Source organism: Netta rufina, assembly GCF_964035555.1.
Source record: "Netta rufina genome assembly, chromosome: 1".
In the NCBI taxonomy this organism is placed as follows: domain Eukaryota; kingdom Metazoa; phylum Chordata; class Aves; order Anseriformes; family Anatidae; genus Netta; species Netta rufina.
In genome coordinates, this window is record NC_140123.1 from 111,179,004 (window position 1) to 111,199,022 (window position 20,019).

The following is a 20,019-nucleotide window of genomic DNA, read 5'->3' on the forward strand; positions in this document are numbered from 1 at the left end:
TCCTGCAGACCTTCCCTTCCTAAAGCTGCATTCTCTCTGACAGTCTCCTGATATTTTTTTTCCTTCTTTAGTGGAGTTAAGGCTGAGAAAGCTTGAGTAGTGGACCAGTGGATAAGTGGGACTAGAATATGAGTCCAAATTCAGCTTTCTCCAACTGAACTATTTAAATAGATGGAGCTGGAAGAAGAATGTCACTCTGGCAAAAGTAGAAAGAGAAGGAGAAGAGCTAAAGCTGGAGATAACCCACATGGATTTATTTTTTATGGTAGAGGAGGCTAAAGATTTCAGGTTAGTGGGAACTGCCACTGTATCAGTAAAAGTATGGGAGCAGAAGGCTAAGGAAAAACAAATGTCAAATATTGTGGCCCCTCTACTACTTCCTAGTCATTTTGTCTCATGCTGTAGGACAGCAGAGGGGAAGAAATTCAAGCTGTGCATGCTGAAAGAGTGAATAGTGAGTGACCTTCTTATTTAACTGGGGGCAGGGAGGGAACAAGTAAAGAAAGACATGAAGTTGAGACAGCAAGTAGGAAGTGAAAATTAAGCTGTAAACATCTGTACAAGACACTATATAGTTCCTGCCTTCCGAGACTGAAGGAAGAAGTTGGATTTTCTTGCTTTGCTACAGTTCTTGCACGAGTTGCTAGTAAGTTAGAACAGGGACTTCTTTGGAAGCGGGTCTGTGCTACCCACTCCCTGTCTGTGGCAAGGGGTTCTCTGTACCACGTACAAGCAGACAGTGTCTGTGCAGACTATTTTCTTCCTACACAAATGCTGAGGGCATCTTGCTTGTTTTATGCTTGAAAGGCAGACTTGTTCTGTGGCTTGGACTTGAAACAATGGATTAGTTTTTTTCTTCTCCACTCCATTAGCTGGAAAAAATACATAAAGCACAGCAGCTCTGAGTTCATTTAATTGAATTGCTAGAAGCCTTTGTGTGTTCCAAACAAATATTTGGTAATTGTTTTACAAAAGAATATTTTTTGGCCCACAGTCAAGAGCGCGTACAAGAGAAAAGCAGCTCTGATAGAACCTCTTGATGAAAATCCCCCTCTCTTAGGGTGCTGTTTCTCTTTTGCTCGTTTGCAGCGAGAGCAATGGTGACAGGGTAGGCTGGGGAACTAGGGATAATCTGATAGGACTGTCAAGAGAGTGAGGTTGATGAGGGAACAGCGTGACCTTCGAAAGGCAGAGGGAATGAATGGTGGCTTCTTCTGGTTTTGGTTACTGTAATTGAACTGGCTGGCTTAATTCCTCCACCCTTGCAGTGCTTGCATGGCCCTTCCGTGTCCCCGGGCACGTGCTCTGCCTTGCCTTCTTTGCCAGGCTGGCTGAGTGAGAGAGACAGCAGACCCTACGCGGCCGTGCATGCACTGGCTTACCCGGGGTGCTTTCCTTGTCCCTTGCTCACTTGTTTCACCGACAGACCTACCACTTGCAGGGCTGGCTGCTGGTACCCGCTGTGCTCGCAGCCCTGGTTACCGTGATGGTTGCTGTCATTGACTGGAAGTGTAAAGCCTGTCGTATAAGGACTAACTTAGGTGGTGGTGTGTTGTTTTTTTTTTTTTTTGAACTGTCTTCAACTGTAGTGTTTATCTTCAGTTTGCCTACTTTGAGAACTAGTTTATTCAAAGTGAAGAAGTAAATCAGGATACCGAGGAAACAGTAAGGATTGCTATCCTCTTCTAATAAGGGAGTAAATCCCCAAAATGTAAGATATTGTAGCCCAAAAACATAGAATCACACGATCGGAAGCAGCTTACTAGTTCTGGGTCTGTGCTGTAAGTCTTGACCTTACCAAAATATGGTTTTCATTTGAGTTACTGGGGGCATGTGTCATGTGTGCCCCCACCTGTAGAGAGAGTTTTCTAAGATTTTTGCTTTCATATGGGTGTGACACAGGCAATGAGAGAAATTATTTTGTGGTGTCACACAGTGACTTTTTTTTTAAACCTAAACTTGAATAAATGTATGGGTATATCTTTGTTTAAATCTGGATAGCGTCTTTGCAGTTCAAGAAGTGTCAGATAAGGAATATATTCTTTTTTTTTTTTTTTCCCAAATCCTGATGAATTTCACTTACCCTGTAGGCATACTACTGGTGCAATCACAAAGTTAACCCTGATCACTTAATAGCTGTAGGTTATTTGTGATCTGTTTGCTGTTTTGACCATGCATAAGCCTCATGGTGGTGAGAAAAAAAGAAACACTACTCTTGTGCTTCTAAACTGTATCTGAGTGACTACTTAGGAGGTCTTACACATGAAGACTTTGAACCATGCCAAAGAGTAGAAGCTGATAGCATGGTTGGGACCCAGAGAGGTTTAATCCTGAGCTTAGTAAAGGTGAGTTCTTTTTCCAGCTACAGCTGAGAAAAGCTGAAGAAATGGGAAACAAGATGTGAGCTGTAGAGGAAATTGAGTAATAGCTGGATTCAAGATGTTAGTTCCTCCAGTGGGGCTTATTTATTACAGTCTCCGCTGGCAGCTAGAAAGGAAGAGTGTAAGCTCATCCTTTGCACTATAGAATTGACTTCCACAAAGTGCTGTAGAGGAAACATCTGTGGAAGGAAAACATCCTGTAGCAGATAATACAAGGAAAGAGTAGTGAACTGACCTGCTGTATACTTGCTTATATTATGGGTATAATGCAAGCCTGTACACACACTTGCTGTACGAGTTGTTGCTGCTTCTTAATTTTCCCTTAAAAACAATGTGATACAAACTGTTACCGCTGCAACTTCCTAACTCTTAAAACAGCACTCATGCCTCTTTTCCTTCTTTCTTCTCTTTGCCTTTTTCATACAGTTGAAGTATCCGCAGTAGAGGTCAGCACTCCAGAAGAAATGTTTGTGGAGAATGGGACAGATGCAAAGCTTCCATGCACATTTACATCTGTGGAAGTGATCAGCAGCGCAGCATCTGTTTCTTGGAGTTTTCAACCAGAGGGAGCAGCAACTCGTATCTCAGTAAGGAACACCTGTAGAGGAACCTACCTGGGGCAGAAGGCTGTGATAAGTATTCAGAGGTCTTTCAGTTGGTTCTGAGGTCAAGTCACTGTGGATTGGAGCCTTCTTCTGTGTGTTTTGTCTCCACCACTCATTTCAGTATTTTTTTTAAAGAGTTATTTAAATATATTGCAATATGTTAAATGTCAAAGGCTGGAGTGTGCAGCAGCTGGAAAATAGACTAGTAGTTTTTAGTCAGAGGAGAGGTGTGGTAGATGAGCAGCTAAGAATCCCGTAAACTCTTTGTTGTCTTATGCTTGAAAATGAGCTGTGGAGCTGCTCATGGAATCTGAATTATCACTATTACAGTGTAACATGGTGTATTGTGCAAGTTGCTTATTTTCTCTTTGTGTACTGTTTAGTCTCCCTTTGAAAGCATTTGTAATAAGATCAGTCTCCTTAGTTTCAGAACAGACATTCCTCAGGTTGAGGGTAGGACCAGGTAAAGTGATGGGAGATGGCCTGAATGGAAGAGGACTGGCCTGTAAACAGCCTCTTCTGTGGCACAGAGACAGTTTTGTAAAGAAGAACTGTAGAAGACTGTAGAAAAGAGGAAGAAGACTGTAGAAAAAGAAGACTAAAGAAGACTGTAGAAGGAGGAAGTCCTAAATTTCTTTAACCATGCTCTGGACACTGAATTGAAGAAAACTTTGGTTGAGTCTTGGTTAAGATTAATTCTTTATTTCACAATGTACTTCTGTTTTACAGCCTTGATCTGTCTCTTAAGATTATGACCAGTGCTTAAGCATCCAATATATCTGAAAGTGAGCTTTTGTCCCATGCAGCTTTATATACTTCTGCTGCTATATATTCTAAATTTGGTCAGGTATAGTGAGCAATGGTGCAGTTTTAGTACAGTTTTCAAAGACAGTACTGAAGTTTCTTTCTTCAAGGATTTTTGGTCAGGTCTAGGGAATGCAGAGCCATGTGCAACTTAATCATCTGGAAGTCAGGAAACAATTATATTGAGTTATCTTAAAGGTTTCTGGAACACAGCTAGATGTGCTATAAATTGCTAGTGGGACTTCTTGAGGGGTGCAGGTAAGGAACGTATTGCATGTTAATTAAGCTATACCATAGTTGCAAGTCACACGCAGCAACACACAAGATAGGAAGCTTGGTAACCTTTTCCTGCTAGGATGCAGAGGGCTTCCTCTACCTGAAAGACAGATGGCTGTGATCTAGAAGAAGTTCTATTCTTTAATTATACCCAGGTTACTAGCCTTGTTCTCCTTTCCTCACCTTCTAGTCCACCAAACCTTGCACCCCCCAAAAAAGAGGGAGGGGGGGATAAAAAAAAAAAAAAAAAAAGAAAAAAAGAAAGCAACAACAGAAAATCAAAACTTGCAGTCTACTGAGGTAGTATGATTGAGATATAAGTCGTAGCATGGTTATGTGATGAAGACATAACAAGCCAGACTAAGGTGGTGAGGTGTTGGGGGGAAACAAAACACAGCACACAAATGTCTGATGCTAGCTGCGTATTGTACAGTGAACTCTAGGAGAATGCTGTAATAGTGAGAGAAGTATGGCAGCTCTATAATCTCTAATTGGATTGTTCTTATATCCTCTTTTCCTTGACTACAGTTTTTCTATTACTTTAATGGAAGGTCGTACCCTGGAAAGGACTTACCATTTAAAGACAGGATCACTTGGACTGGAGACCTTAACAAGAAAGATGCTTCTATCAGTATATCAAACATGCAGTTCCGGGACAACGGCACTTACATTTGTGATGTCAAGAATCCACCTGATATTGTTGTCAAACCAGGAGAAATCCGAGTGAGAGTTGTGGAGAAAGGTATTCACCCTATGTGATATATTTTTTTTAATTTTATTTTCCCTTTCTTCATCTCCCCTCTTCCATGTCTATATCACTTTTCATGAGGGTGGGAGAGTGGCCTTGAGGGAGCAACCATCTCTTTAATTCTCTTCTTCTAGGTCCTAATAGTTGAAATGATAGTCTGAGAGCTGTTTAAAAAAAAAAAAAGTCATGTACTTTTTCGCTATTTCCATGAATTCTTAAACTTCTAACAAGTATTAGCAAAAGCTGATGGAAACTGTGCTGAAAACTCATCTTATTTAAGATTCCTATGAACATGGTTTTTTCTGTATTATGGTACATCAAAGGTTAGGATGACTTATGAAATTTGGAGAGCAAGTGGCAGACTTTTTTTTTTGAATAAATACTATCTATCTATCTATAGATATATCTATATATATATATAGATATAGATATAGATAGATAGAGAATATATATAAATACACTGTAAAACAAAACTAATAATCTGGCCTGAGTACCTGCTGACAGTGAGATGCTACTATCTTCCATGCAAAGGTTATTGGATGTTCACTTAGTCTCTTTTACACAGCCATTCTTAAAGTATCTGTAGTGACCCTTGTAAGCTGCAAGGGCTGGCTACTCCCAGTTATTTAAAGCTTCTGATTAGTATTTGGGAATGGTGATCACAGTTCAAGAGCATTTAAGTTCCATATGTCAGTTTGGCTATTTATTTTCCCCAGCCACCCAAAACATTTGATTGTTCTAGGTAAGCTGGGGGTCAGCCAAAGTGTGACAGTTCCTGCAGAGAAACAGTTCTCACAGTGATCAGATTCCCAAATTTATATTTAAGAAAACAAGAGTAAATGTTAGACTCATAAATGACAATGCTGATGCAACTATTCCATTAGTTTTTAATGTGTTAGAGGAGATTACCCATGTGTATGCTCTAATTAGAATGCTGCTGCTGCTACAAGTATACACTTGCTCGTGAGATCATTCCATGTACTGTAGGCAAGGTCTATACCCACATCTTTTCACACAATAGCTCAAGTTGGATGGGACCTTTTGGAGGTCACTTAGTTTTCCAATTCTTGGAAGAAGTTTGCAGTTGATATAAAATAGGTCAGTTTATTTTTCTTATACTCTATTGGTAGTCTCTATGAAGAAGTAGGAAAGCAACCACTGGTTTGGCAATGTCGGTTTGTCTTGGCAAAGCCTCTTCAGATTTTAACCCAAATTAAACAAAGATACTTTAGTACACTAATTCAGCTGATATTTTTCAACAGGCTTGCGTGTTGGCTTCAGCAAGACAAGATCTCAATATTAAATGAATCATCTTGGAAAAGCAAAGCCTGGGGATTATCTGTGGATAATAAAATGGAATCTAGTATGCACAAATGACTGCATTTCCCTAAAATAAAGAATCGTGATGTATGGAAGGAAATGTCTGTACCTATTTGCCTTCTGTGCTACTTCACTTAACTGCCTCTTGCAACAGAGGTGATACTTTAATTTGCATATTTTGGTGGGTTGACCATGGGTCAGATGCCTACCCAACTGCTCTCTTACTTCACCTTTGGAAACAAGACAGAGAAAATACCTTGACGTACATGCTTTGTCATTTTAAAAGTAGGGAGATCACTTACCAGTTACTGTCACAGCGAAAACCTTCCCCTCTGCAGCTCCCAACCTTTTCCCAGGCTCAACCTCAGTCCTTCATTCCTGAATCTACTTCCCCCTGCCTTGAGTGGTGGGGGGAATATGGGAAATGAGAGGTTTGGTTCCGTCCGTAACAGCTTCTCTCTGCCAGTCCTTTCTCCACAAACTTGTTGTCTGTTCCAGTGTGAGTTCCTTCCTTCCCTGTCCTGCAGGATAAACCTGCTCCAGGCTGGGCTCACCATGGGCTACAGCTTCCTTCGTGCCAAAGCAGGTAGATATTTCCTGGGGTCTTCCACAGGCTGCAGTGTGGATATCTCTGCAGCTCCTCTCTGATCTTCTCCATGGGCTGGAGTGAAATAACGTCCTTCATCATGGTCTTTTCCATGGACTGCAGGCTCTGGTGCCTGGAGCACCTCGTCTCCCTCATCTTTCTCTGAACCTGACGTGCGTGGGTCTATGTCCCTCCTTTTTTCTTTTTTTTTTTCTCCTCCTTACTCCTGTGCAACATTTTGCTCTCTTAAATACGCTTTCCCAGAGGCACCATCAGCTTGGCTGATGGGCTCAGTTGTATCCTGCCCGTGTAAAGCAACTCATGGGTCTCCTGGAGCTGTCTGAAAGCAGCTCATGCAGTTCCCCTGACACCTTACTGTGTAAACCCGATACGCCTATGGAAAAGAAAGTTCCTGATTTCTTCCTTTTTCCACGTCTATCTTGAAGCTTGCAACAGATCTATAACCAATTTGCTGTGTGGGAAACAGCAAGATAAAAAGGTGTGGCTTGGAGGATCAGTTAAAGATAGCTCTGAGGATATAGTTCTAGGAAATAATGTGCCTTCAGATAACATCCTGCCTTTGCAAATGCTGTATGGGGTGAAACAAATGCTGCTGGATGCTTCAACTGTTAGGATATTTTCATCAGACCAAACAACGAGAACTTGAAGTATTTTTTTCCTCATCATTCATTTTTGAAAAGTAACTGCTGTTTCAGTTTGCTGCAAGTGTTTGAGTTGTTAGGAACTGGTAAGCAGAAGTACAAGTCTAAAATCAAAGAAATTAAAGGGTGTCTAGTGTAGCATCACTTCCCCGTAGGCAGAGCGTTGAGACAAGAGAATCTCACCATTTCTGAAAGGAACCCTGTGTTTGGCAGCACTTTGTGCCACAGGGAAAATTCTACAACAGTTGTCTTCAGATCTCTTGGAGCACCCTGAAAACAGGCTTTCAGGCTATATATATGACAATAGGTGTAGCTGTAATACTGTCTTGTAGTACTTCCAGTTGAAGGCAGAATGCTCTTGTAATAGGTTGTAACCCATCCTGATCTTGGCTGATCTTGACTCTTATGCATTATTTTTTTAAACTATGTATAAATTTAATTATTTTGAGTCATAGGGCTGGTGTTGTAAATTATTCAAAGGCACTGTGGGGGTTTGATCCTGATCAGCGGTTTAGTACAACACAGCTGCTTGCTCACTCCCTGCCAGCTGGATGGGGAGAAGAGAAGTGGGAGGGCAAAAGTTGGAGAACTGGTGGACTGAGACAAAGTTTCATGAGAAAGGAGGAGGAAAGAAAAAGAAGGAAAAAAAACAACTCCCTAGACCCCAAAGGAGAAAAAAATAACACAAGTGATGCAGAATGCAGTTACCCAGCACTACCTAACAGATGCTCGGTGCAATGGCAGCCCTCAGCCAACTCCTTCCACTTCTGTTATTGAGAACATCATGCAGTACAGAATATTCCTTTGGGCAGTTTGGGTCATCAGTTTTGCTAATTCCTTGCTAACAGGGCAGTATGAGAAATGGAGAAAACTACGACTCTAAGCACTGTACAGCAACAACTAAGATATTGGTTTGTTATCAACACTATTTTCATTACAAATCCAAAACATAGCACTGTAGCTGCTAATACAATTCCCTTAGTTTGTTGACTGCCCCTGCGAAGTGTCCATAAAATGTTCATTTAGTCTGTAATTTTGGTCCTGTCTGTTATGGTGGTTGCTCAGGACAGGAGAGGAAGTATGTTGTGTAGGGTTATTGGATGCCGAAGCCAGCTCAGGTCGGGCCGCTGCTGCACTTGCATTGCTTCTTGTGAGAATAACCCTCAGTTGGTTTGAGTGGTTCTTGCTGTAGTGCTTCCCATAACATGCAATTCAGATGACGGGTTACAACAGTTTAAATGCATATCCACTGCAATCTCCACTGCTGCAGGTTTAACATTGCAGTGAACTCCTCACCTCTCCCCTGTTCCCATTTGGGCTTGTCCATTGGTGTACCTGCTCTGGCATGGTGTTATCCATGAGCCACAGTCCCTTCAGAGGTCTACCTGTTGTGTCATGGACTTATCCACAGCCACAGTTGCTTCAAGGTGTACCTGTTCTGGCACAGCCTTTTGGTTGGCCACAGTCCCTCCAGGGGGCCCTTCAGGCACCTGCTGGAGTGGACTTATCTATGGCCTCAGGTACTTTGGGGTGTACATGGCCCCATGTGGATTCATCCACAGGTCCCAGTCCCTCTGACTCAAGTTCACTCTGGAGTCGCAGCCTGTCCAGTTCAGCAGTACAGGAGGAGTAGCACCACAAAGCTGCTTGCTCACTCCTCCACTTCCCTGCCTGGCTGGATGCCGGGAAGAGGATTGGTAATTGGGAGGGCAAAATTAGAAAATTTGTGGGTTGAGATAAAAAACATTTATTAAGAACAAAGAGACAAGTGATGCACAAAGCAATTGCTCAGTACCAGCTGACCGATGTCTACCTAGTCCCCGAGCAAGAGCATCATTGCCTGGCCAGCTCCTCCCAGTTATAGTGCTGAGTCTGATGCCATATGGCATGGGTCCACCTAGTCCCCAAGCAAGAGCACCATTGCCTGGCCAGCTTCCCCCCAGTTTTAGTGCTGAGTCTGATGCCATATGGCATGGAATATTCATTTGGTCAATTTGGGTTAGCTGCCCTTTAAAGGCTCAATGTGGACGCCATACTTTACACATTTAAATGGTCTTGATCACAGATGCTTGGTTAGCCTTACATTTTGGATTAAACATTTAATAAGTTGATGTGTTGACTTCGCTGTTCAGAATTGTCAAGCTAACTCAGCTGTTTTTCACTGAAATGTCTATGCCGTGTTTGCACAAGTTGATACTTCAACTACATTGGAAGAATCATGTTAGTGGGGATGAGAAGCAAGACTGTTGTTTCAATGGTGTATATGAATACCCTTCAAAGCATAAGTGATGGAAATTTGTAGGGAATCCCAAGTCCTTTATGTTAGGCTTCCCCTCCCTGTAATATGAAGCCTCTTAACACACCGTGTTCAAGACAGCTGGTGTTATCTGGAGGCAGTCCGTCTTCGATCTGAACTCTCATGAGGGGAGAAACTAGAATTGTCTTACGGAAATCTTCACACTTCCCAACACTGGAAAACTTCAGCTTTATGAAATGGGACACGAGTTCTAGCACATTTCCGAAGAAAATGGAAGAAAATGGAAGATGCTCTGAATTATTGTGATACTTAGTGAAAAATATTCCTTGAAAGGCTTGAGTTTTGGCTTGTCTTAAACTATGAACTTAAACACCAGCTTTGAAAGCTAATGTTTGGTTATGTTGTTGGGGCCGTCTGTTACAATGAAATCATTGTATGCTATGCAAATATTTATGAGGAATTCATATAACAGTGCAATACTGAAAAACATAAGAAAAGGGGTGGGAGACATAATTCTTTAGCTGAACTATGCAGTCATAAAATTGTGTAGGCTTTTCTGGAGTCCGTTGGTTTGTGTTTTGAGAGGTAGTAAAGCCTCTAGTTTCATGTGCAAACAGTTGCATTCTTGTAGCCTGTTAAAAACTCTGTCAACAGAACATAATTTTTGTTCTTGACCCAAATTCAGCCAACCAAAAATCTCATCTGAATCAAAGCAATAACAAATCTGTCAGGTTAGCTGTTGTCATCTTGTTTAATATCAGTTTTTTAGCAGACATGACGCTATAGTTTTGGATTGCCACTTACTTGTTCTGAAAGTGTTGCTTATTTTTGTCTCTTGAGTACAAGGTGGGAGGTGGTCTGTTAGCAGAAGTGCATGCTTGTTTTGATGCTTTGATAGTCATTCCTACACCTGTAAAGAAACTTTGGAACTCCTACTTCTTAAATGCCTCAAAAGAAATCCACTTACCTTTGCATGGGGCTCAAAGGCAATCTTTGTCTTCTGTACCTGTGTGGTGGTTTTACTCAGGTGGGTGGCCAAGCTCCACCACAACTACTCTCTCTCTCCCCCTCCTTAAAGAGGAATGGGGAGAAAATACAATGAAAAGGGCTCAAGGGTTGAGATAAGGACGAGGAGATCGTGCAGTAATTATCCTGAAGGGCAAAACAGAAAAGCACTTTCCTCCTATCCACCCTCTTTCACCTCTTCCCCCCAAACGGGGTGAGGGAACAGGGGTTATGGTCAGTCTACAGCGCTTCTTCTCCACCACTCCTTCTTGGTCACTCTCATCCCAGTGCTGTGGGGTCCCACCCACGGGATGCAGTCCTTGCTGAACTGATCCGGCGTGGGCTTCCCACAGGCAGCAGCTCTTCCAGAACTGCTCCAGATATGGGTCCGTACCACGGGGTCCATCCCTCAGGAGCAAACTGCTCCAACCTGGCTCCCCCATGGGCAGCAGCTCCTGCCAGGTCACCTGCTCCTGCGTGGGCTCCTCTCCACGGGCCACAGGTCCAGCCCGGAATCTGCTCCGGCAGGGGTCTTCCACAGGCGGCAGCCTCCATCGGTGCAGGGCCACCTGCTCCACCGTGGTCTCCTCCACGGGCTGCAGCGTGGAACCCTGCTCCACCGTGGTACTCCATGGGCTGCAGGGGGACATCCTGCTTCACCATGGTCCTCACCACAGGCTGCAGGGGACTTCTGCTGCCGCGCCTGGAGCACCTCTCCCCCTCCTTCTTCACTGACCTTGGCGCCTGCAAGGCTGTGCCTCACTCCTCTCACTCTTCCAGCTGCTGTGTGGCGCAGCGTTTTTTTTTCTCCTGTTTCGAATATGCTCTCACAGAGGCATAAACGTCATTTATTGGCTCAGCTCTGGTCAGCAGTGGGGCCCTTACCTAACACGGGGCAGCTTCTAGATCTTTCTCATAGAAGCCACCCCTATGGCCCCCTGTTACCAAAACCTTGCCATGTAAACCCACTACAACCTAAAAAGTATTATTGTTCGTAAGATTCTTCTCCTTAATGGCAGATGTTGCCAAAGGTTATTGAAAAAAGGATGTCTCCCTTTAAATTGTGGCACTAATGTCTTCATCTTTAATTTCTTACTAAGCCTTGGAATTGCGGAGTTGTTATGAATTGGTATCAAACACTGAAAAGCTAGGAAAGCTGCTGGTATGGTATTCAGTCAAATGAGGGTATGAACAGAGAAATGGCTAGAGATCGTGCAGCCCTTTTCCTGGAAGTCATTAAACTCAAAAGGAACAATGCTAAATGTTGAGTTAGTATGATGCCCTTACATCAGCAGGGCACTGTATTGTGCTATTTCCTCTTATATAAGGGTGTCAAAATGGACTCAACTGTAGACTTGTTGGGAATGCTGAGTGTAAGCATGGTCCATGGTCCTTGCTGGGAGAAATCCAGCAAAAGGGTACTAAGATAATTAAGGGACTAGGCCACCTTTTGTAGGGATTGTTTAGCCTGCAAAAGAGAAGACAGACTCAGAGAGATCTCATCAATAATTATATTTAAGATATCAATAAATAATAAATAATAATAAATATCTGAGGAGAGAGAGAGCATCTAAAGAAGACCGAGCCAACCTCTTTAGTGGTGCCCATCAACAAGAGAAGTAGCACTGGGCAGGCATTCAAACACAGGCAATGTCATCTCAGTGTAAGAAAATACATTTTTCTTGTGAGCATGGTTGAACACTGGAATAGATTGCTAGAGAGTTTGTGGAGTCTCCATCCTTGGAGATAGTGAAAACCCAACCGGACAGACTTCTGAGCAGGCTGCACAAGCTGATGCTGCTTGAGCAGGGGGTTTGGACTAGATGATTTCAAGATGTCCCATCCAAACTCAACAACTCTGTGATGGTCAGGTGCAGTTATCTGAGAAGGATTTTCTATATAAGGTGTTCTACCTATTGCATCCTATGCTGATTCACTTGTATTTGGTGGAAGGAGCTATCGTAGCATGGATTTTTGATGAAGATGGTTCTTCTGGTTGAAGGTGCTCCTTGTATTAAGCAAGATGAGAGGGAGAATGTTGTTTGCTACTGCAAAAAGATATAATGGTGGATTGTGTATTCTTTCTTCTGTAAGTCTTTTGTACTCATTCTCTGATTGGCTTTTATTTCTGGCTGCTCTTTCTTGGCCTCCCCTTCCCCCAAATTGTACTGGGGAAAACGTGAGTAAAGCAATAATGTGTTCCTGTAAGCATATTGCTAATACCTTTCAATGATCCTGACTTAAGAAGGGGAAGAATGACGCTATGAAAATGTAGAGAGATGTATTTTGAGACACCAGAAGCATGTATAAATGCTCTTAGAGTGACTGTGGGTAGTAACTGGGCTGTTTGCTGCATGCTACCCAGAGAACAACCAACCTTCAGCACTTTGTTGATTAGCAGTGTGTTAAGTTCAAATCTGCTTTCAAGTGTGCCTGCCTTTTCCTGTTGACCTCACTGGGAATTGCAAGGTGAACGTAACTTTTTTTCTCAGACACAAAATGGGATAGGGTTGTTGTCATTATCATTTGTGTTCCTTGACATACAAAAAATTCTTAGTTCAATATAAAACCTTTCCTGAAGGATGGTGACTTAAAGAACGCTCTTGGTGTCTGCTCTGTTCATACATTATTCTGCTAGCTGCCTGCAATCGCTACCATTTAGGCTGCATGTTTTAATTCCTGGATATTACATTAGTGCTTCTGCTCTAAAAGAATCCAAGGTCAAGAACATTTGTGGTTTGCATTTCTGTTAATCAGGGAATGCAGAAGAGTTGAATGTTTTCTCCCTTCTCTCCCCAGACAGCCTGCCTGCGTTCCCCATTGCCATGGTGGCAGGGATAGTCATCGGTACGGTTACAGGTCTCACACCGCTCATCTCTATTGTCGTGTGTCTTGTCATCAGAAAGAACAACTCTAAAAAACGTTACTCTGGGTAAGAGATCTCCCTCCTCACCTGTGTATGATGTGAGGAACAGCAGTAGGCTCAGAGGGAGGGCTTACAGGGGGGTAGGAGTTGTTTCAGCCAAGTCTTGGCAACCATGACTAGACGTAGGGTATGGCCGTGTGGAAGACTGGCCATCTGCCTATAATGATTATTTTTCTACTGTGCTTGAAAAGGCCTACTGACCATGAGTTGCACCTGATAATCACTAAATGTTACAGCTGAGCCCTGCCACAAGCTTATGTGCCCTATGGACATCTAATCTAAGATCCCCTAGCTCTGTTCTGATCTCCTTCCCATCCCCTTGTTCCCTTAGCCTCCCCCTTCCCAAAGAAAAAGTGCTACACATGCAGTTTTAAGGAATGCTCTGTTGAGATGAAGACTGATTTTTTCAGTTAGCAGTGTCTTGCTCCTGAGGTGGTAGTACACTGGCCAAAATCCCATTCATCACCACTCTTTAAAATAAGGAAGGAGTAACCACTCCACATCCATCCTCATTCAACTGTCTGGTTTTAGTTAACTGTTACCATCCCTACGAGTTTGTTTTTTTTTTTTTTTTTTTTTTTTTTTTTTGTGTTAGGAGGGTATTTCCTAAATAAAGCACAGTTCTTTGAGTAGGGATGTGAGAATGCAACAAGATCTAACAAAATCAAACTTGAATCCTGTGGTGATGGAGCTTGTTGGTGGTGGGGGAACTGCTTTCTCTTTTCTCTTTCTCTCTAATTTAGATGGTCATTTGCTTCGGTAAGAAAGAATGAAAATTATGTCTGTAATCTTAGAAACAAAATCAAGAATTATAACCTTCTTCTGTTTCTTCCCCAACAAATATTCCTGCTTCCTGCAGGTTTTCTTGGTTGCCTGTCAGATAAAAGAAAACAACTCCGTAAATAAACTTGTGGGGATTTCTAAATTGAACTTTGCCCTGTCCTTTTCCCAGTTGGAGAGCTTAGAGAAAGTGAGTTGGCTATTCCCAATGGTAAGGCTGAGTGCAGTGAAGACAGCTGCATGTGCTCAAAATTGTGCAGAAAGTCTGCTTCCCCCTTTCTGCATGTGTCCTTCTGCTAAAAACTGAGAAAAAACCTGCAGAGTCACGCACCAGGAGTGTACATGTGATGATCCACATGCTTTGCTTCTGAGTGACCTGCTGACCACTGTCTTCCTGCTGAAGGACATTTACTGGAGCTGAGCCTGGAGCAGGAGTTCACGTGCAGTAATTTCGTATAATAGATTTAATTGCTCTCCCAGGAAAGTAAACTCTGAAGTTTGAATACTGCTTTTGCTGACCATGGCAGCTCTGCATGACATGCTAAGAGAAACCAAACGTGCTGTGACCCCCTTCAAACTTACGGACTTTCTTCTCCATGACACTAACCTAGTGTGTGGTGGTAGTGGTGAGATGTACTTACTCTTAGATAACAACTCTGCCTTGAACTGAGGTGGGCTGGGGCACTGCGCGGCATCTGGAACCCTGCATGGCCACAATTTCCATTCATGATCTGACTTTGGTGTTTTTTTTTGTTTTCCTTTCTGCCTTGGTGTGCTGGGATCGGATCCTGCTTATCTTCCTCTCCTTACAGAGATCCTGATATAGACGCCAGATTGGGAATGTAACAGGGCTGGGTCTTCTCTTCCAGTCCCACTAGACACCATGGTAACTAATCAAGTTGGTGGTTGCTGTTAATACCTGTGTGTGTGTGTACACATTTCCTCTTCTTTTGCTGACTAACCGGCTAGCTCTGTGCTAACATAACTTCACTGTAATTTGTGCTGGAATCTGTTGGCAAAGGGACAATGCATTTCACTGGGTGCTTGGGTTTCATTGTCTCATGTCTGGCTGGGGTGGGATTGCTGCTTATCCCAGATGGTGTCCCTCCATCTCTTCCAGCAGTGAACTTGCCAGTACATTGACTAGAGCACAGGAAATTCAGAGTTCTTTCCATGACAGAAGGAAAACACGCTCTCTGTAAGTGTTCTTCTGGCTCGGACAGCTCTGCCATTTGAAAACTTACAATTGCAGTCATCTAAGTGCATGAGCTGCTTAAAAAGGAATTAGGACTTTTAGATAGTGTGGATCTTAGGAATTTTGTGAATAAAGGAAACAATTCATGGTTATGTCATTCGGTCACAGAAGGGCTGCTCTGTCTCTGAGACAGAGTGGAAACCCCTTGCTGTGGTTACTGGGTCTGCAGTATTTCACATTTTTTTTTAATCTGTGGCATGTTTGTAGAGCTAAATCTTCTGTGGTTAGACTTCCCAAAGGTTAAAAAATGATTGCCCTGTGAGGAGGTGTCTGCTTAATGTCACTGTCCTTATTTGTTTGTTTCTGTATTTGCTTTGTACACTGTCTTTTTAAAAAGACTGTGGGGAAAGGATGCTCAGTGCTCAGAGGGTAGCGAAGCAGTAGCAACGGGAACTCCTGTGTTTGTTGTCAAGGAGGTGGCCCCTTTTCTCTCCTGGGTGCGTGGGTTAAGAGGAGATAGACTGAACATTTAAAGACCCATTACTGCACTGCCCAGAAGCCGCCAAGGTTAAGTTTGAAGACATTTGCTCATATACTTAGCTCAGTGGTATTCATTTATCTGTCACTGGCTTGTTGGTGTGTTTTTTTTTTGGTCCTGCTCTAAGCAGATGGGAAGAAACAAGCAATGACTGAAAACTGGCAACCTTCTTTCAGAGGTGTTAGTTCTCACCACAAGACAGTTTTCTGAGTTTTCAAACAAGATTTGCCCGTTTAGATATTCACTTAGTTGTATCTGGGCACATAGCGTACACATCACTTATGACTCTTAAAGTAATCACTCCAGAGACTAGTGTCTGTTGTGAGTGAGCAGAATTATTTTGGAGTCATAGCCCAAACAAAAAGCAAGGGAACTAATGTGGACTTTGGTAGGAAGTACCTTTGTAGTACGGAGAGCTTGGTGGCTGTTGCAAGTGTTCACTTTAATATTAGCAGTGGTATAACGCTTGCTTCAGTGACTGGGGCTATTTAGCTTGCAGGTAGAAGAAAATTGCTGTTTACTGCTGTTAATTGAGGCTCGAGCCTCAGTGAAGAAAACACATGTGGGTTTGTAAAGTTTTAGACTGGTTGGGTTAAATGGGAATATCTAGGGAACAAGAATTCTGGAGGAGCTGCTGTCGCATGTTAAAGCTGTTCCTTCACGTTGCTCAGCAGTGAGACTCTAGGAGGAAGGGCAGAGAAATGACTAGGGAGAGATGGAGAATTATATGTGTTTATTCCAGAATCCATTATGTTCACTTTTACTTTGGCATAATCTGCCACCAATTTCATCTCGCCATCACTCGTTTTTTGCTTTTGTTCCTTTTTTTTTGTGTGTGTGTGTTTGTGCCTCTTGAACATTGTCGTGCAAACTCTGCTCTGCCACCTCGTCAGCTGCGGTACATCTGAGAGCTTGATGTCACCGGTTAAGCAGGCTCCGCAGAAGTCACCCTCCGACACAGAGGGTCTGGTAAACAGCGTACCCGCCAGATCACACCAGGTAAACTGCTTACTGCTTCTTTCCGAAGCAGGATCCTCACGGAGCGTGGGGAGATGGTATGGAAAAGCTAAAGGCAGGGTGGGACATGTGAATTAGGTGCTGTCTGTTAAAGTGATGAGGGTGGGAGGATGTCTGATCTGAACAAGGGATGGGCAGCAATCCCTCAGAGATGTAGTGCATCTGAAAGAATAGCATTTTGATATTCGTTGAGGTAGAGTTTTATGTCCTTTTTGTACTTACGTACAAAAAAGATGGCTCTGTTATGTGCATTAACATAGATGGTAGTGAAGTACAAGTGTGAGATCCTGAAGAAGACGAGGAATTTGTAGTGGGTAGCTGCTGGAGATACATGGAGATAATATTGTCTACTAGATGTGTAACACTCTACAAAGCTGCCTAGGCTCTTCTGGGATTGTGCTGGGGAGGAATTTTCCTTAATCTCTCATCGATGTGGGGGTATATGCTCGAAGTGGCATGCAGTGCCTTTACATGAAAATGAGCCAGTGCAATGCAAACGCTGACCAGTGATGGTTAGTCTGAAGTCACTCTTGCTGCCCAAAGTGCTTTTCTGCTGAGCCACATAGCTTTTGTGGGCTTGAAATTATGAAACTTTGTCTTGTTCTTGCTGCTGTTGGCAAAGTTCTGCTAACTTTGAAGGACAAAGGTAGCTCTTACTCTGACTAATCATCTCATGCGAAATTAGTCAGAGGGCAGAGAGCATGCATCAAACAAGGATTCTGTGCAATATATAATTATCGGCCAACAATGTGCAGGATTTCCATATCTGTAAGGTGTTTCTTACCTCTTGATTTGTGTATGCTCAGCAATTTTCTCATGGAGGCCTGGGTTCTGAGTGAGTTTATGTCCAAAATGGACTAATTCTTAGTAAGTCACCTTTTAGGAAGTGTATACTATAAGTGTGTGGCCTCTGAGGGGTTTCTAAATCAGAGCTGACACCTGCTTTCTTCATTTCTCTTGAAGAGGTAATGGAGATATGTGTTAATACTACAGGAAAAAAATACAGTGCTGAGTGAGATGGATAAAGTCAAGGCCCTTGGTCTGTTGGGGATTTACAGTCTGCTTTTGAAGTACGTCTTGTTCTTGACACGCAGTACTTCCAGAAGTCAAAGTTTTAGTATGTAGGCCCACAATGTTGCCTGATGACTTCAAAGAACAGTTATTCTATGAACCTAAAAGCACTATAATCAAGTGATAAGGTTTTAAAACAGTTCTGATTTTGACTGGAGTGGGTCTGTTAATAGCAGTCTGCCTTTAAGACCTAGATAAAGCTTGTCTGATTTTATGAATATTCAGCTGAGCGACTCAGAACCACTTATTTTCACTGTTTCTTCTTAGCAGATACATTCTGTCCTGTCAAATGTGTATATGGTGTTTCTTTTTCCATGCCATCGTTCTTGACTTGTATTCTACTATGACTGTTATATGGATGAGAGAGAAATACATTCCTAAATGCGTTTCCCAGATGGATGTCCTTCTTTAGCTAGTAAGCTGGGTTGCAACAGGCAAACTGGGAGGCAGGGTGTGTTGTCCCAGGAAATGCTCACTCCAAGGTGGCTTCTATTTGTCATTTGTATTTCTGCTTTGTGAGTTGTTGATTACTCATTTCTGGGCAGGCTGAAATACTGTTCATCTTAAAGTACAACTTCTGCAGAAGTACATTTCTGACGTACAGAGCAGTATGGCACAGAGATCCCAAGTGGGTAGGTTTATCAGTGTAGAAGCTGGAAGCACTGAAGCTACGTTAACTTCAATGCAGACCTCAGGCCTGCAGGAATGTCTTCAGGAATAACTGAACAAGCTTAGTCTGGGCTCTGTTCTGAGCTTTGGGCTGGACACCAGGACCCTAGGAGGGAGCAGTTCATGGTGCAGAGAATCCTGACTTAAATTTCAGATAAATTTCCTGGGGCTGGAATCTGTGGTAGTTCCAACATCTTCCAGAATCTAAAGAACTTGAGAATACTGTAGACCACATGGTGTGGTGGTCTAACTTCATAACTCCTTTCTTTTGCTGTAACTTGCAATTCGTGACTCTGCTGACAAACTTTTAGCAAGGTATGGGTATACCTGCTGCTCCTTTTCCATTGGTTTGAATGAAAAAATCACAAGACTTTGGGAAATGCAGGTTATTTTATGGCAGTGCTGCCCTTTCTCTTAGTTCTGAAGAGTCAGAATGATCTTAGTTGGACTTAGGTGAAAATTCTGAATTGTTTAGACTTTTCTGAAGCTTTTACTTATGGAAGAAGAGTCTTCACAAAGATTCAGCTGGCAATAAATCAAATAGGTGAGGCATTATAGCAAATTCTTGCTCTTCCTTTTCTCTGCGTCAGCTAAGCTACCATTTGTTTAGGTGATAGTGAGCATGTCCAAACAACGATAGCTTGATTTGGATCAGGTGACCACAGCAAGTCAGCTTCTCCATCACCGCCTGACGTGATGATTGCAGCAGGATAACTATATTTAACCAGGCATAAAATTAGAATAGTGATAAAACTGATCCTGAGCAGTGAACTCCTGTGGTTGAAAACTGACCCATCAGAATTTCTTGAGCAAACCTGAAATGTCAGAATTGTGAGTATTTTATGAAGCTGTTGAACTGATACAAAGTGCTGTAGAGCTGAATTTACCATATCCTTAAACTGTGGTTTCAGGCAGATGAGAATTCCTAAATTACTTACAAATAAACCTTAGGCTTAACTTGTCTTTACATTTTCGTAGACTGAGCTCTAATTGCAATTAGTAACATGATCTAGATACAGTGTTGGAGATCAGAACAATGTGAGAATCAAGTGGGGTAAAAAAAGGTGTTTTGAATGAGACTCTAAATCCTAACTTTCTAGGACATCTGTATTTATTTTTTTTCCCCAGCATTTCCACAGTCTGTTATTTCTATTCAGCATTTTATAGCTGCTTGTAAGT

General features: G+C 42.5%; 1 protein-coding gene across 2 annotated transcripts in view; it reads left to right on the forward strand.

Annotated features, from left to right (window-relative positions):
• Nucleotides 1-20,019, forward strand: part of MPZL1 (myelin protein zero like 1) — a 40,775-nt gene that overhangs the window by 13,886 nt on the left and 6,870 nt on the right. The window contains exons 2-5 of one of the 2 annotated variants that reach the window (XM_084284525.1): nucleotides 2,808-2,968; nucleotides 4,595-4,808; nucleotides 13,444-13,576; nucleotides 16,977-17,082. In XM_084284525.1, coding sequence (XP_084140651.1) covers nucleotides 2,808-2,968; nucleotides 4,595-4,808; nucleotides 13,444-13,576; nucleotides 16,977-17,082 — 614 coding nt within the window. The remainder of the gene's footprint in view (nucleotides 1-2,807; nucleotides 2,969-4,594; nucleotides 4,809-13,443; nucleotides 13,577-16,976; nucleotides 17,083-20,019) is intronic. The other variant, XM_084284526.1, reaches the window with a different exon arrangement.